The sequence below is a fragment of the Bombina bombina genome, chromosome 1, assembly GCF_027579735.1.
Source record: "Bombina bombina isolate aBomBom1 chromosome 1, aBomBom1.pri, whole genome shotgun sequence".
NCBI lineage: Eukaryota > Metazoa > Chordata > Amphibia > Anura > Bombinatoridae > Bombina > Bombina bombina.
Genome location: NC_069499.1, coordinates 1446023538 through 1446039271, shown reverse-complemented (window position 1 = coordinate 1446039271; position 15734 = coordinate 1446023538). Strand labels below are relative to the sequence as shown.

The following is a 15734-nucleotide window of genomic DNA, read 5'->3' as shown; positions in this document are numbered from 1 at the left end:
TCCCTAACTACAAGGAATTGAGATAGTTTAGAAATGTATCCTTCCCTCAGGGTATATGCTGAATAGTCCCTACAATTAATAGTAGTTGTAATTGTAGTATAAATAGCACTTATGGCTGGGGAGGTCTCAGCTAGGATCACTGAGGTAGCAGGTTCTTGGGGGATCAGGTTCTCCCCCAGTAAATGCAAATAACAACTATTTTTGAGGCTAATAATTTAATATTTTTCAAAACAACCAATACTAATTTCACCAAGTATTTCATTTCTGCAAATGTATAAAAGGATAGTAACAGCATAACTGTTACTGGGGGTTAATATGGACAGGGTTGAGATGCAATTTTAATAAACCTTTTCACCTTTTGTGAACAATTGAAATAACTGTTGCTATTAATACTTGTTTTTCATCATGTTTATTATTTATTTATTAGTTATATCTAATAACAATAGGATTTTTGTTGCTTTGCAACCCTGCCATTTGAATATAGACCATTAAAATTTATATCATTTTATTATTTTAAGAGAAAAAATACATAAAGCTACAGTGTACACTTTTTTCATGTATTTATATTATTATTTGTGGAAATTATATATTATTGTCATCTGTTAAAGTGACCAACTTTTTATCAATTTCCTTATGGATTTTTTCATATCCTTGTTACGTAAAGTATAAATAATCGGATTTAATGCAGGAGTTATCACGGTGAACAGAAGTGCAGCAACTCTGTCTTGATCTAAGGAATTCTGGTTTGATGGTCTCACATAAGTAAAGATAGCTGTTCCATAAAGAAAAAAAACAACAGTCAAGTGAGCAGTGCACGTGGAGAATGCTCGTTGTCTACCTTCTGTTGTTTGCATTCTTAAAATAAACTTGCTTATGAAGAGGTAAGATAGGAGAGTTAGAAGTAATGTTGCTGTTACTAGGGTTCCAGTGACACAACCAAGAAGCTTTAAATTGATTGATGTGTCTGAGCAAGCCAACTTCAGTACGGGTTTAATGTCACAGAAGAAATGGTTTACCATGTTTGGTCCACAAAATGGAAGTTTTGCGGTCATAACAGTGTGTAGCAAAGAATGGAAAAATCCAGTCATCCAGCAGCCCAGTGCCATAATAAAGCAGACCTTAAAGTTCATTATGATTTTGTATCTTAATGGGTGTCCTATGGCCACATATCGATCATAAGACATTGCTGTAAGCAGCAGAACTTCAGTGCTTCCAAGAAAATGGAAAAAATGAATCTGTGAGATGCAACTGCCAAAAGAGATAGTTTTTTTGACAGAAAGGAAATCAGCTAACATCTTGGGTACGGTGACAGATGAAAAGAAGGTATCAAGAAGGGACAGGTTCCATAAAAATAAATACATGGGGGTGTGGAGGGTAGGAGCAAGAGCAATGATCACCATGATAGAAATATTTCCTATAAGACTTGTCATATAGAAAAGCAAAAACACCCCAAAGAATATTATCTGAAGGTTAATTTGATCAGTCAAACCAAGCAAGACAAACAAAGTTACAGAAGTTTGGTTTTGTGACTCCATAAGATATTTTGAATCTGTAAAATATAATTTATTATTATAATATAATTGAATTTTATAAGCATATGTTTATTACTTTATTTTAAGCCACATCATTAACCTTTAACTTAACTTGAAAAACTTAAATGTGGTAATCAACCAATTACAAATTGTCGCACCTTTTGTATTTATATATACAAAATGTAATTCAGACTGTCATCTATAAATTAACGGAACAAGTATTTGGTATAAAATGTGTATAATATTTTACCTATACACAAACATATATTTTCTACAATAATTTTTTTATCTGGACAATAATATGACTTTTAAAAAACAGTTAAAAATCTATTTCTATAAACTTTCAATATGTTGTCTGGTTAAAGTGAAACTAATATCTAAGAATCATGCGTGAACCCTGATCACCACTACAAAAACATGGAAAGCACATGACAATTACATCCTCTATTTAATTTAACTCCATTGTGTGATTAGATGTGATATTTAGGAAGCAATTCAAGTGAAAAAAAAGTGGGAGCATTAAATCTAGTGTTTTCTTGTTCATACCTTTAAGAGTAAAAAATGTGATTTGTCAGTACTTGGTAACAGGGTCAAGTAGCAATCAGTGACTTTAAGAGTGAGATGAATAAGAATGCTTGGTTATAGATGACTTGTTCAGTTACAAAATACACAGAATTATAAAAAGTGACTATGAACATTTGGGCCTCAATTTACAATACATCATTGATTAGCTCCCCAAAACACTTTTTGCTTTCCAACCACATTGGTAGCCAAGTTTCTCGAGTGATCTCAATAATATATAATTTTTACTGCCGTGAAAGAGTTTTCAATTGAAAAGCTCCCGAAAAGGCTTTTTAGGTGTTAAGTGCCTATTTTCGAAATAGAAACTGGGAGGTCTACCAAAACTGACTGATACAACAGCCTATTCACACATTTTAAGATTACAAGAATGCTCTATTAATGTAACCCGTTTGTTCACTCTGCATGGAAAATCTTCATTTACATGGGTGACATTTACCTATTATCATCACAACACCTAGTGTCCATATCAATGCTATACGTATATTTTGGCCATGCTTACTTCAGGACACCAAATGGAGGTTTTTTTTTATATTTATTTATTTATTTTTAATAATGTTTTTTTACTGAGATGATACAAACAAACAAAATGAGACATTTCTCAAGCTAATCATACAGGGATGTACAGATGTCATGAAACAACACAAAATTGCAAATTAGGACATCCTATAAGAGTAGTTATAGAATAATGTGATATGTTACAAAATAGGAATGTCTCAAAATATACAAGTCTCAGTGAAAAGAGAATCAAATAACGCGACATCTCATTTTTTATTTTTTAACTTATAAATATGGTCATATATCCCCTTTAACTATGGCTAAGCCACTTATGAAACGTTACCCCTAATAGTGAGCTAGGGTCTCATGTAGACCATTAAAACATTAACTTTGACTGAGGGGAAGGTTAAGGGGGATAGGGAAAAGAATAAAATAGAATTTTTGAGGGATGCATTTTATCCAGTAAGCATTGTGTGTGTGTGTGTGTGTGTGGGAGCGTTGTAGTTGGTGGTTACGTACTATGGGAGTTAACATAACTATATATATAGTTGAGACAGGGGAATACTGTACCATGTAGGGACATATGTGCTATGGGGTTGCAATTAGGGTTGCCACCTTTCTTGGAAGAAAATACTGTCCATTAACATAAATTTGCATAAATAATTAAACAGCATAACTCAAAAACTAAAGCTGATATTATAAATGTATTAAAGACTTACGTCCGCTCTGGGTATCAGAGTAACTGACTGCCAAAATCAAATCCAAAGGCAAAGCAAGGGAGAGTAAATAATGCACAATAATTATTCCCAAATTTCGGTATAGAAAGTAGCATACCTAAGAGTTATTTTCAACCTATGACAGACTACTAGACATATATATTGACACGAGATGGATATGTGTTAGCATACTGTATATATCTAATAAGGAGTCCTATAGTCAACAAAGGCATAACTAACATTAGATAGAAGAATATAATAAATATTGTAGCCCTACCAACCTAGCAATAGCGTGATTATTTATAGTTCTGTGAGATGTTTAGCTGTCTCTGTCAGTGTAAAGAAGGGCATAATGACGCTTAGGCTTATACTAGGAACTGTATGTAACTGTTGAAGGAAAAGAAGTCCCAGGATATTGGTGGTGTTAGTATATAAATAAACATAGGCAAAAACATACTGCCCCGGCTGCAAGCAGCACATCCTTATCCATGCAGAATGTCAACACAACCAATCAATATACTATAAGTATAGTTATAGTTGTTACTTATACCTTAGAGTCCCGGCGGTCACATGAGCATTGTGCTTTACTATATTATATAAAGAGCTGTGATATATATATATATATATATATATATATATATATATATATATATATATATATATATTAAGATAGGATCATTAATAATATTCTCAATTTTGATAAGGCTATGTCTTAAAGTAGACTGTCAGATAAATACTTCTCGTAATTTTGCTCCAAAGGTAGATTACTAGTATATAATAGCTCTTATATTGAAAGCAAACAAGTTTAAGTCTAACATTTCATAAGCAGCTATCTTCCCTTACCAGGACTAATATTGATCAAATGAGATTAACATAACCTTTCAAAATTAGGGCACACCATGAATAACATATATATTTATGTAATTTGATCTCATGGAATAAGACTAAGCTAGCGAGTGCAGAATTCAACAGGAACATTATTATACATAATAAGCAGGCTGGGATTACTGAAATGTAAATATTTAGCCTATAACTAACAAACCAGATGTAATCTCAATTCTTTTGCTCCACTTGTCATTCAGTCAGTGTTCCTGAGGTGACAATACAAGTCTCAAGATGGAGAGTCCATCTACCATCTACTCCCAACCAGAAAGACAGTCCAGACCGCTAGCACTGGACCTCCCTAGCAGCAATATCTCATGTATTGAGGAAGAGTTCTCTAGAGCATATAGACATAGTGTCTCTCTCACCTTCACTCCAAGAGCACCACTTCAGAAAAGTTCAGGCTAATCTGCCTCCTCTATTAGCGGCATCTTGGAATATGGATGTTGAGACAAGGGAGGATCATCGTCACTTGGTAGGACCGCATTGTCGCAAGACTCCCGGGCAAGAGACTCAGTAGGCAAGAACAGGGGATCTCCATATTGTAGATAGGAATTATGATACGCATCAGCTTGTGTCAGTTAGATCTTAGCGGTTGGGTAGAATGCAGCTCATACTAGGTTGCAGTAATATTCAAATGGACATTAGACACATTCGGTAAAAGGGTGCTCCCCATAGACAAGTCCCTTTCATCTTGTACCAGGACAGTTCTGCCGTATCCAATCTTGTAGAGGGAATGTTCAGGGTTATCACAAATATTACCCTCATAAGGGTCTTGTAGCTTCTCTGGGTGCTCTGGATTTATGGTGTAAGTGGGATAAGTAGAGCGCTGGAAACAGTGATTCCAAACACCTCACAGTAAATAAGTCCTTCAGACTAATTTTGTGTTATACAAAAGAGGGGGGTGGGGCGTGAGGGCGCTAGTGAAAGCTTAAGAAATCTAAATGGTGAATATTTAACACAGTATTAACTTACAAATTCTAAGTATACCGATGTTCAAATATATATCTTCATTCAAATACTATATAGTATTTGAATGAAGATATATATTTGAACATCGGTATACTTAGAATTTGTAAGTTAATACATTTGGAAATACAAAGTTTAAAACGTATGAAATTTTCAAGAGAAATATTGATTCTATATAGCAGTGTATATTAAAAATCAAAGAATTTTTGGTTGCAGAAAATTTGTCACACAGTGCACTTTATTCATATTATTATAAATTATGATATATGGTCATAATATATCCTAAAACGTTAAAAAACACAAACTATTACACAATATTTATATAAATAAACACTGAAAAATTTAGTTTTATATATTTAAAGCAATTATTTGAGCAGACACTGAATACATAGACACATACTGTGTTAAATATTCACCATTTAGATTTCTTAAGCTTTCACTAGCGCCCTCACGCCCCACCCCCCTCTTCTGGATTTATATTAGCTGGTGGTTCCTTCTCAAACACCTTGCTTGCTTTAATTGTGAGAAGTGGATATCTAGTAGTCTCAGGAGTGCCTTTTACCACAAGGTTGTTGCCATCTTATATTTCTTGGATATCTTAATTACTATATGGTTGATCTTGTCTTAGTATTGGATCAAGTGGTATAGAGTTTTTGTGGGCTCCCGGGCTTGTTTTTTTAATAGCTTGTGTTACGAGGACTCACCTCTGAGAGGATTTGGGCTGTGAAAAAAGTTAAATAAGCCCCTTTTAGTATATCTGGAGCGGGAGCTCTGTAACGATGCGACCATCCACTTTGGCTGGTAACTCCGCCCTATAATATTTACTTTTAATATTTGATTGCAAATCACACTTGCACAGTCATGATTATCACTAACAGTACTGGCATCTTTTAAATTGTGTTTTCACAGCTAATACCCTAATCTTGACTTTCATAATTAACTAATAAGTAAATAATACAAATAAATAAAAAAAAAACTACTTAAGAACCAAAGATAAACACATTTTACACATTTTACGTAGTCTCTTTTCCCTGTAGCTTCATAAAGTGCTTGTGGGCCCAGTACAGTCCTTCAAAATTACAATTGTTTTTCATGAAATTACATTTGTTTTCATCATGATCATATTTTACTGTATATTCTTTCATATGTATATATCACAGATATTCATATTTTTTTTTTCATGTTGCTATAAACAAATATCTAGATGGTTTCCACTTTTTCCTACAATTAAGACAATAGTGGTAATTTAAATTTCTTCTATGATTTCATTATACAGGTGAAACCCGAAAAATTTGAATATTGTGCAAACGTTCATTTATTTCACTAATGCAACTTAAAAGGTGAAACTAATATATGAGATAGACTCATTGCATGCAAAGCAAGATAGTTCAAACCATGATTTGTCATAATTGTGATGATTATGGCTTACAGCTCATGAAAACCCCAAATCCACAATCTCAGAAAATTAGAATATTGTGAAAAGGTGCAATATTCTAGGCTCAAAGTATCCCACTCTAATCGGCTAATTAAGCCATAACACCTGCAAAGGGTTCCTGAGCCTTTAAATGGTCTATCAGTCTGGTTCAGTAGGAATCACAATAATGGAAAAGACTGCTGACCTGACAGTTGTGCAGAAAACCATCATTGACACCCTCCATAAGGAGGGAAAGCCTCAAAAGGTAATTGAAAAGAAGTTGGATGTTCCCAAAGTGCTGTATCAAAGCACATTAATAGAAAGTTATGTGGAAGGGAAAAGTCTGGAAGAAAAAGGTGCACAAGCAGCAGGGATGACCGCAGCCTGGAGAGGATTGTCAGTAAAAGGCCATTCAAAAGTGTTGGGGACTTTCACAAGAGCCACCACACACATCCTGGACATGGGCTTTAAATGTTGTATTCCTCTTTTCAAGCCACTCCTGAACAACAAACAACGTCAGAAGCGTCTTACCTGGGCTAAAGAAAAAAGGACCTGGTCTGTTGCTCAGTGGTCCAAAGTCCTCTTTTCTGATGAGAGCAAATTTTGCATCTCATTTGGAAACCATGGACCCAGAGTATGGAGGAAGAGTGGAGAGGCACACACTGCAAGATGCTTGAAGTCCAGTGTGAAGTTTCCAAAGTCTGTGTGGATTTGGGGAGCCATGTCATCTGCTGGTGTTGGTCCATTGTGCTTCATTAAGTCCAGGGTCAACTCAGTCATCTACCAGGAGATTTTGGAGCACTTCATGCTTCCTTCTGCAGATGAGCTCTATGGGGATGCTGGCTTCATTTTCCAGCAGGACTTGGCACCTACCCACACTGCCAAAAGCACCAAAACCTGGTTCAGTGACCATGGGATTACTGTGCTTGATTGGCCACCAAACTCGCCTGACCTGAACCCCATAGAGAATCTATTAGGCATTGCCAAGAGAAGGATGAAAGACATGAGACTGAACAATGCAGAAGAGCTGAAGACCGCTATTGAAGCATCCTGGTTTTCCATAACACCTCAGCAGCCTCAATACTACCGAAAGAGGAATAAATTGTTTCTCACTTCTTCCCTCTCTGTATTTGTATTAGTCCTCACCACAACACACTAGTTCATCATCAGCATTTGCATCCTATGACCCTTGTCAGTGTAAATTCTAGTATGTAAGTTCAGCCCTTAAAGGGACATGAAACACAGATTTTTTTTTTCTTTCATGATTTAGAAAGAGTATGCAATTTTAGACAACTTTCTAATTTACTTCTATTATCTTTGTTTGCTTCATTCTCTTGATATCCTTTGCTGAAAAGCATATCTAGATAAGCTTAGTAGCTGCTGATTGGTGACTGCACATATATGCCTTGTGTGATTGACTCACCCATGTGCATTGCTATTTCTTCAGCAAAGAATATCTAAAGAATGAAGCAAATTAGATAATATAAGTAAATAGGATAGTTGTTTAAAATTGTATTCTCTACTTAAATTATGAAAGAACATTGTTGGGTTTAGTGTCCCTTTAAAATGTCTTGTAAGTATGTTGACTGTTTTATTTTTTTAATAAAAAAATGTCAAAATATAGAGATAAATTCTGAATGAGGGTTTTAGTAAAAGCCCAAACAAGAAAAGTAGATTTTCTTGAGAACGTATCTAAGAAGTTATGAATGGATTCCTAGAAAAGTATAATAGGGCATTGAAACGTTTTATTAAAATATTGATGATTTCTGTCAGGAATTAACCTAATTCGATGTAATACTATAAATCACTGTTTTTCAAAACTTTCCTTAGTCCTCTCTAACAGGCCACATTTTAAGGATATCTGGAATAATCAGCTGATTAGTAAACATGGTTAATTTACCTGCTCTCCTTCAAGGTAATCCTGAAAACTTGGCCTGTTGTGGAGGCTTGAGGACAGGTTTAAAAACCAGTACTATAAATTATTGCTGCTTAACCTTCAGGAAAGGACACATATATCAGAGGAGTTAAGATTCTGTGAAATCTATTGCCCCTTTTCATGACCCTCTGGGAAATACTTTGTGTCTCATGAATATTTCTTATAACTGAGCTGTATGTTATTATTATTAATTCCTTCTTGACAGAAATGCACACATAGAATACTGTAATTCCTTTTTTTTGTCAGTTATACCAGTAACATAAAGGGATTTTAACATATTCTAAAATAAAAATGCTGTAAACTCTTAAAATGTATTTATATTTCAAAATATTTCTATTTGTTTTATTTCTAGATCCTAAAGATAAATTAAGAGTAATTTGAGTCAAGAATTTATGCTGATTTAAGATTATAGATTTCAATATAGCTGTAAATATAAATACACAAATTAATTTAGGTGTGTTTTAAAAATACATATAGAATTATTGGTTACTTAATGGGAATTTACACATTAAAAATATTTTAATATTATGAACATTCATTTTGATTATGAACATATATTGGTAAAGAAATATAGATAATAGAAATGTAAAGCTAGTAAGCATTCACTATCTTCTGAATTCTTCAATTTGCACTTAGGCCTAGATTTAGAGTTTTGTCGGTAAGGACCCGCGTAGCTAACGCCGGCTTTTTTCTGGCAGCACCATAAAAATAACTCTGGTATTGAGAGTCCACATAAATTCTGCGTTAGGCTCCAAAAAAGGAGCGTAGAGCATATTTAACACAGCTTCAACTCTCGATACCAGAGTTGCTTACGCAATCGGCCAGCCTCAAAAACGTGCTCGTGCACGATTCCCCCATAGAAAACAATGGGGCTATTTGAGCTGAAAAAAAACCTAACACCTGCAAAAAAGCCGCGTTCAGCTCCTAACGCAGCCCCATTGTTTGCTATGCGGAAACACTTCCTACGTCTGCACCTAACACTCTAACATGTACCCCGAGTCTAAACACCCCTAACCTTACACTTATTAACCCCTATTCTGCCGCCCCCGCTATCGCTGACCCCTGCATATTATTATTAACCCCTAATCTGCCGCTCCGTAAACCGCCGCTATTTACATTATCCTTATGTACCCCTAATCTGCTGCCCTAACATCGCCGACCCCTATATTATATTTATTAACCCCTAATCTGCCCCCCACAACGTTGCCTCCACCTGCCTACACTTATTAACCCCTAATCTGCCGAGCGGACCTGAGCGCTACTATAATAAAGTTATTAACCCCTAATCCGCCTCACTAACCCTATAATAAATAGTATTAACCCCTAATCTGCCCTCCCTAACATCGCCGACACCTAACTTCAATTATTAACCCCTAATCTGCCGACCGGAGCTCACCGCTATTCTAATAAATGTATTAACCCCTAAAGCTAAGTCTAACCCTAACACTAACACCCCCCTAAATTAAATATAATTTTAATCTAACGAAATTAATTAACTCTTATTAAATAAATTATTCCTATTTAAAGCTAAATATTTACCTGTAAAATAAACCCTAATATAGCTACAATATAAATTATAATTACATTGTAGCTATTTTAGGATTAATATTTATTTTACAGGCAACTTTGTAATTATTTTAACCAGGTACAATAGCTATTAAATAGTTAAGAACTATTTAATAGTTACCTAGTTAAAATAATTACAAAATTACCTGTAAAATAAATCCTAACCTAAGTTACAATTAAACCTAACACTATACTATCATTAAATTAATTAAATAAAATACCTACAATTACCTACAATTAAACCTAACACTACACTATCAATACATTAATTAAATACAATATCTACAAATAACTACAATGAAATAAACTAACTAAAGTACAAAAAATAAAAAAGAACTAAGTTACAAAAAATAAAAAAATATCTACAAACATAAGAAAAATATTACAACAATTTTAAACTAATTACACCTACTCTAAGCCCCCTAATAAAACAACAAAGCCCCCCAAATAAAAAATGCTTTACCCTATTCTAAATTACTAAAGTTAAAAGCTCTTTTACCTTACCAGCCCTGAACAGGGCCCTTTGCGGGGCATGCCCCAAGAAGTTCAGCTCTTTTGCCTGTTAAAAAAATATACAATAACCCCCCCCCCCAACATTACAACCCACATACCCCTAATCTAACCCAAACCCCCCTTAAATAAACCTAACACTAAGCCCCTGAAGATCTTCCTACCTTATCTTCACCATACCAGGTTCGCCGATCCGTCCTGAAGAGCTCCTCCGATGTCCTGATCCAAGCCCAAGCGGGGGGCTGAAGATGTCCATGATCCGGTAGAAGTCTTCATCCAAGCGGGGCAGAAGAGGTCTTCCATCCAATTGAAGTCTTCATCCAAGCGGGGCAGAAGAGATCTTCCATCCGATTGAAGTCTTCATCCAGGCGGCATCTTCTATCGACATCCATCTGGAGCAGAGCGGCAGCATCCTGAAGACCTCCGACGCGGAACATCCATTCTGGTCGACGACTGAACGATGAATGACGGTTCCTTTAAATGACGTCATCCAAGATGGCGTCCCTCGAATTCCGATTGGCTGATAGGATTCTATCAGCCAATCGGAATTAAGGTAGGAATATTCTGATTGGCTGATGGCTGATGGTGTTAGGGGCAGCAGATTAGGGGTACATAAGTATAACGTAGTTGGCGGTCGGCAGATTAGGGGTTAAAAAAATTTAATCGAGTGGCGGCGATGTGGGGGGGCCTCGGTTTAGGGGTACATAGGTAGTTTATGGGTGTTATTGTACTTTAGAGTACAGTAGTTAAGAGCTTTATAAACCGGCGTTAGCCCAGAAAGCTCTTAACTACTGACTTTTTTCTGCGGCTGGAGTTTTGTCGTTAGATTTCTAACGCTCACTTCAGATACGACTCTAAATACCGGAGTTAGAAAAATCCCATTGAAAAGATAGGATACGCAATTTACGTAAGGGGATCTGCGGTATGGAAAAGTCGCGGCTGAAAAGTGAGCGTTAGACCCTTTTTTGAGTGACTCCAAATATCAGAGTTAGCCTAAAACCAGCGCTAGGAGCCTCTAACGCTGGTTTTCACGGCTAACGCCAAACTCCAAATCTAGGCCTTAGACAGGCAAAATCTAAATTGAGTCCATTGAATTGATATTTATCACTGAGGCCTCGATGATTGAAAGCTCGTTTTTGAAATGATATGATGTAAAGATGTTCGCACTGGAGTGCGAATATAATATCGGAATGAATGAAAGTGTTCGAAATTGATTGTGTGTATGTCTTCGAAATGGGCGTTTTTTCGACATTCGACATACGCTGCGAATGGTTTTTTTGGTTTGCGTAATGTTAAATACCCACTTCGTATGTGTAATTCTGTATTCGTAATTTTTTTAAAAAGTGTCTATTGATCAATTGTATTATCAACTTTGAACTTAGAAATTCTGATTTTTATATTATAAATATTAAATGGCCAAAATTCATGTATTATTTCTGACTTCTGTTTATTTTGAAATAAAAAGAAAATTAATACAATTGCATTCATAAGTAAAGCAATGCAATGCAATGTAATTATACAGTTTTAAATCAAAAATAATTATTAATCATGTGTTCCCTCACACTGGTGTTTACAGCAGGGTCCTGTGAAGAAAATTCATTTTGAATTATTCCATGTTCATCATCATAATCCACATCAATATCTAGATTATTTTCAATGGCTAAATTATGAAGCATACAACACAAAGTTATTATGTCTGCAGCCTTTGTCGGTTGATATTTTAATGCTCCTCCAGTTTTATCAATACAACGGAACCTACTCTTAAGAAGTCCAAATGTACGTTCAATAGCTGATCTTGCTTTTGAGTGTGCGTCATTGAACTTAATTTCTTTTCTGTTTGCTGGTTTGGAGACAGGTGTGATTAACCATTTGTAACATGGGTATCCTGCATCTCCTGTTGGATGTATGATTTATGGTTAGTATTTCAAATAATTAATTTTATGTATTAGGCAATTAAACATCTTAGTACATAACTTACCAAGTATCAACCCATTTCCACAAATTCCTGCATTCATATCTTCATAAAGGAGTGATTGCTTTAGAATATACGAGTCATGTGCACTCCCTGGAAAAGCTGACAACAGAGAAATAATTTTGTATTTGTGGTCACATACAACTTGAGTGTTTAGAGAGTGCCACCCCATTCTGTTAAAATATGTTTCTGGATGATCAATTGGTGCACAAATTTGTATGTGTGTGAGGTCAATACATCCTAGAGTATTTGGTATTCCATAATGTTCATAGAAATATTCCTTAATTATATTTTTTTCATTTTCAGTCATTGGAAATTTTACAAATCTGTCAATATTTTTCTTGAAAACATTAATTACCTGGTTAAGAAACCTGGAAAAAGCACTTTGTGACACACCTGTAATAGAACTGGTGGTATGTTGGAAAGAACCCGTTCCCAAAAAATGAAGTGTGGTCAATAATTTAACAATAACTGGTATTGCTCTATTTCTCCTTGTTCTAGGATCCAAATCATCTTTAAATAATTCATAAAGGGTAATTATAACTGATTTGTTAAATCGAAATCTTTGAAATACAATATCATCAGGCATGTCACTTAAAAATTGTCTTTCTCTGTATGTTCTGGGCCTGTATACCCTGTGTGTCCTCATGGTTGTTGTTTCTGAAATTAATCCTTGAGATTGTTCAACATCATTTTCATTCAAGATTTCTATCCTATTTGTATGATGTGTTATCAACCTCCTTCTTCTCCTTTGAAATCTTCTATGTTGAAATAATGTATAATATATATATTCTGCCATCTGTAATAATAAATATTAAATAGAATTGTAAATTAAATATTTTATTAAATTTAAAATCATATATTTCAAAATAATTTTCGTAAACTTACCCTCGTAAATAGAATTTCGCGCACTTTTTTGAAAATTACGTCAAAATATTTATAGTCTCCATAATTGCTTATTACGACGCTCTTTGATCACGTCATTTTTGATCATTGCACATTTTGTAATAAAGTTTTGCAGTGAAAATATACGCAATCATCCTTCGCTATTTCAATATAAACTTTGTAAATGTGTTTGTGAATATTCGTAACTGCAATCGTTACGTAATTTGACATTATAAATGTCCACTATTTATGGCGAGAAATTCTCTATGCTACTTTCAGGAGTAAACTTAAAATTCGATTTTCATTTCCAAAAGAAAAACAAGTGTATTTAAATTACGAAAATATTAACAATGGTAAGTACATATAATCCACCATATTATATATATTTATTGTATATGTTATTTTACATTTACTTTTATTTATTTAAAGAAATATGACATTTAATGGTAATGTTATTTTATTAAAAAGACCTTTAAAAATGTATTCATAGGTTCTACCAACTGGAGTATCATCACAAAATAGTGAGTCTGGTAGAAACCCTGCATTCACAGAAGAGGAAAATCTGGTATTAGCACAGCAAATGCAAATGTATTATGATAAACTGTTTGGATCCATGGCTGCAAAAACTTCTAATTTTGAAAAGAATTCAATATGGGAAAAAATTTCAAAATCTGTATCAGCTGTAGGTGTTAGACCCAGATCAGTGACCAAATGCAAAAAAAGATATTCTGATTTAAAAATTAAAGTTAAAGCAAAAATGGGAAAAGAAAAAACTGAAAGAATGAAAACAGGTGGTGGAACATATGTACCAATCACATACTCTGATTCTGAAAAAATAATTAGAGAATTAATCCCAGCTGCAATGGTTTCTGGAGTTCCTGGACTTACTAATATTGGTGTAAGAACAGGTAATTTTGATTTTGATTCTGGATAATGTAATTTTAAATATGTATGTGAAATAATAAATATAAAATAAACCAAAAAACATTTTTTTTTTTAGTGGCAGAAGAACAAAATGAAAGCTCACAAGAAAATCTTGAGACACCATCATTGGATCTTAATGAATCTAATATTAATGAAAATGAAATGTTGGATAATTTAGAATGTAATATAACTAATAAAGAAATAAGTATTGAAAGTGAACTACCACCCAACAATATATCATCTCAAAATGAAATACCAATAAATGTAGTGTTGGATTTATCACAAGCCACATTTTCAAATAGTAACATAGAACAGGAGGAGGAAAACAACAATAGCAATGAAGCTGAACATACAATTATTTTTTTACAAAATGAAAATAATTCATTACCATCAGAAAATGAGAACAGTCCTGAGGACAATGAATTTTATAAGGATGTTGGTGAATTTAGTTATAAATTAATACAACATAATGATTTATTACGCAACAGACTTGAGATTATGAATAACACAATGCTTGAATTTAAAGGGACACTGTACCCAAAAAAATTCTTTCTTGATTCAGATTGAGCATGACATTTTAAGCAACTTTCTAATTTACTCCTATTATCAAATTTTCTCTTGGTATCTTTATTTGAAATGCAAGAATGTAAGTTTAGATGCCGGCCCATTTTTGGTGAACAACCTGGGTTGTCCTTGCTGATTGGTGGATAAATTCATCCACCAATAAAAAAGTGCTGTCCAGAGTACTGAAATAAAAAAAAAAGCTTAGATGCCTTCTTTTTCAAATAATGATAGCAAGAGAACGAAGAAAAATTGATAATAGGAGTAAATTAGAAAGTTGCTTAAAATTGCATGCTCTTTCTGAATTACAAAAGAATTTTTTTGGGTACAGTGTCCCTTTAAGGAAGAAATAGTTAAACAAAATCATGCTATTAAAAATTTAAATGATTCTGTTGAAAAAAGTAATACACATTTGGAACACATTAGTGAGTCCTTAAAATCAATAGCTCAGTCAATGATTTTTTTATGTCAAAAAATGATTGTACTAATACTCCTTTAAATTTAAATGTTAGTTCTTCAGAAAATCCTGAAAAATTAAATTCATTTGTAACCGAATCAACCAATTTAGGTAATTCAGATATTGATGGAATACATTCTGATGTTATAATATCTGATGGAAAAAGAAAAGGACATCAGAATTCTGATGGTAATCTTCAAGCTAGTAAAAAACCAATAAGAAAATATAGAAAAAGAAAATAAATTTAATATGTGTATTTTATTATTCTTTGAGTTAAACATAGTAATTTAAAATAAATGAAGATAAAAAAACTTGTAAAATATTTGTAAGGTT

The 15734-nt window shown here is 33.9% G+C and overlaps 1 protein-coding gene across 1 annotated transcript; it reads right to left on the bottom strand.

Moving 5' to 3' along the window:
* Positions 1-602: 602 nt before the first annotated feature.
* On the bottom strand, positions 603-1535 carry LOC128666198 (olfactory receptor 12D1-like). The gene has a single exon (XM_053720665.1). The coding sequence runs from the start codon at positions 1533-1535 to the stop codon at positions 603-605; it is 933 nt and encodes a 310-aa protein (XP_053576640.1).
* Between the last annotated feature and the right edge of the window lie 14199 nt (positions 1536-15734).

Coding starts and splice junctions, on each gene's coding strand:
- LOC128666198 (XM_053720665.1), bottom strand. CDS start 1,535: ATGGAGTCACAAAACCAAACTTCTGTAACTTTGTTTGTCTTGCTTGGT.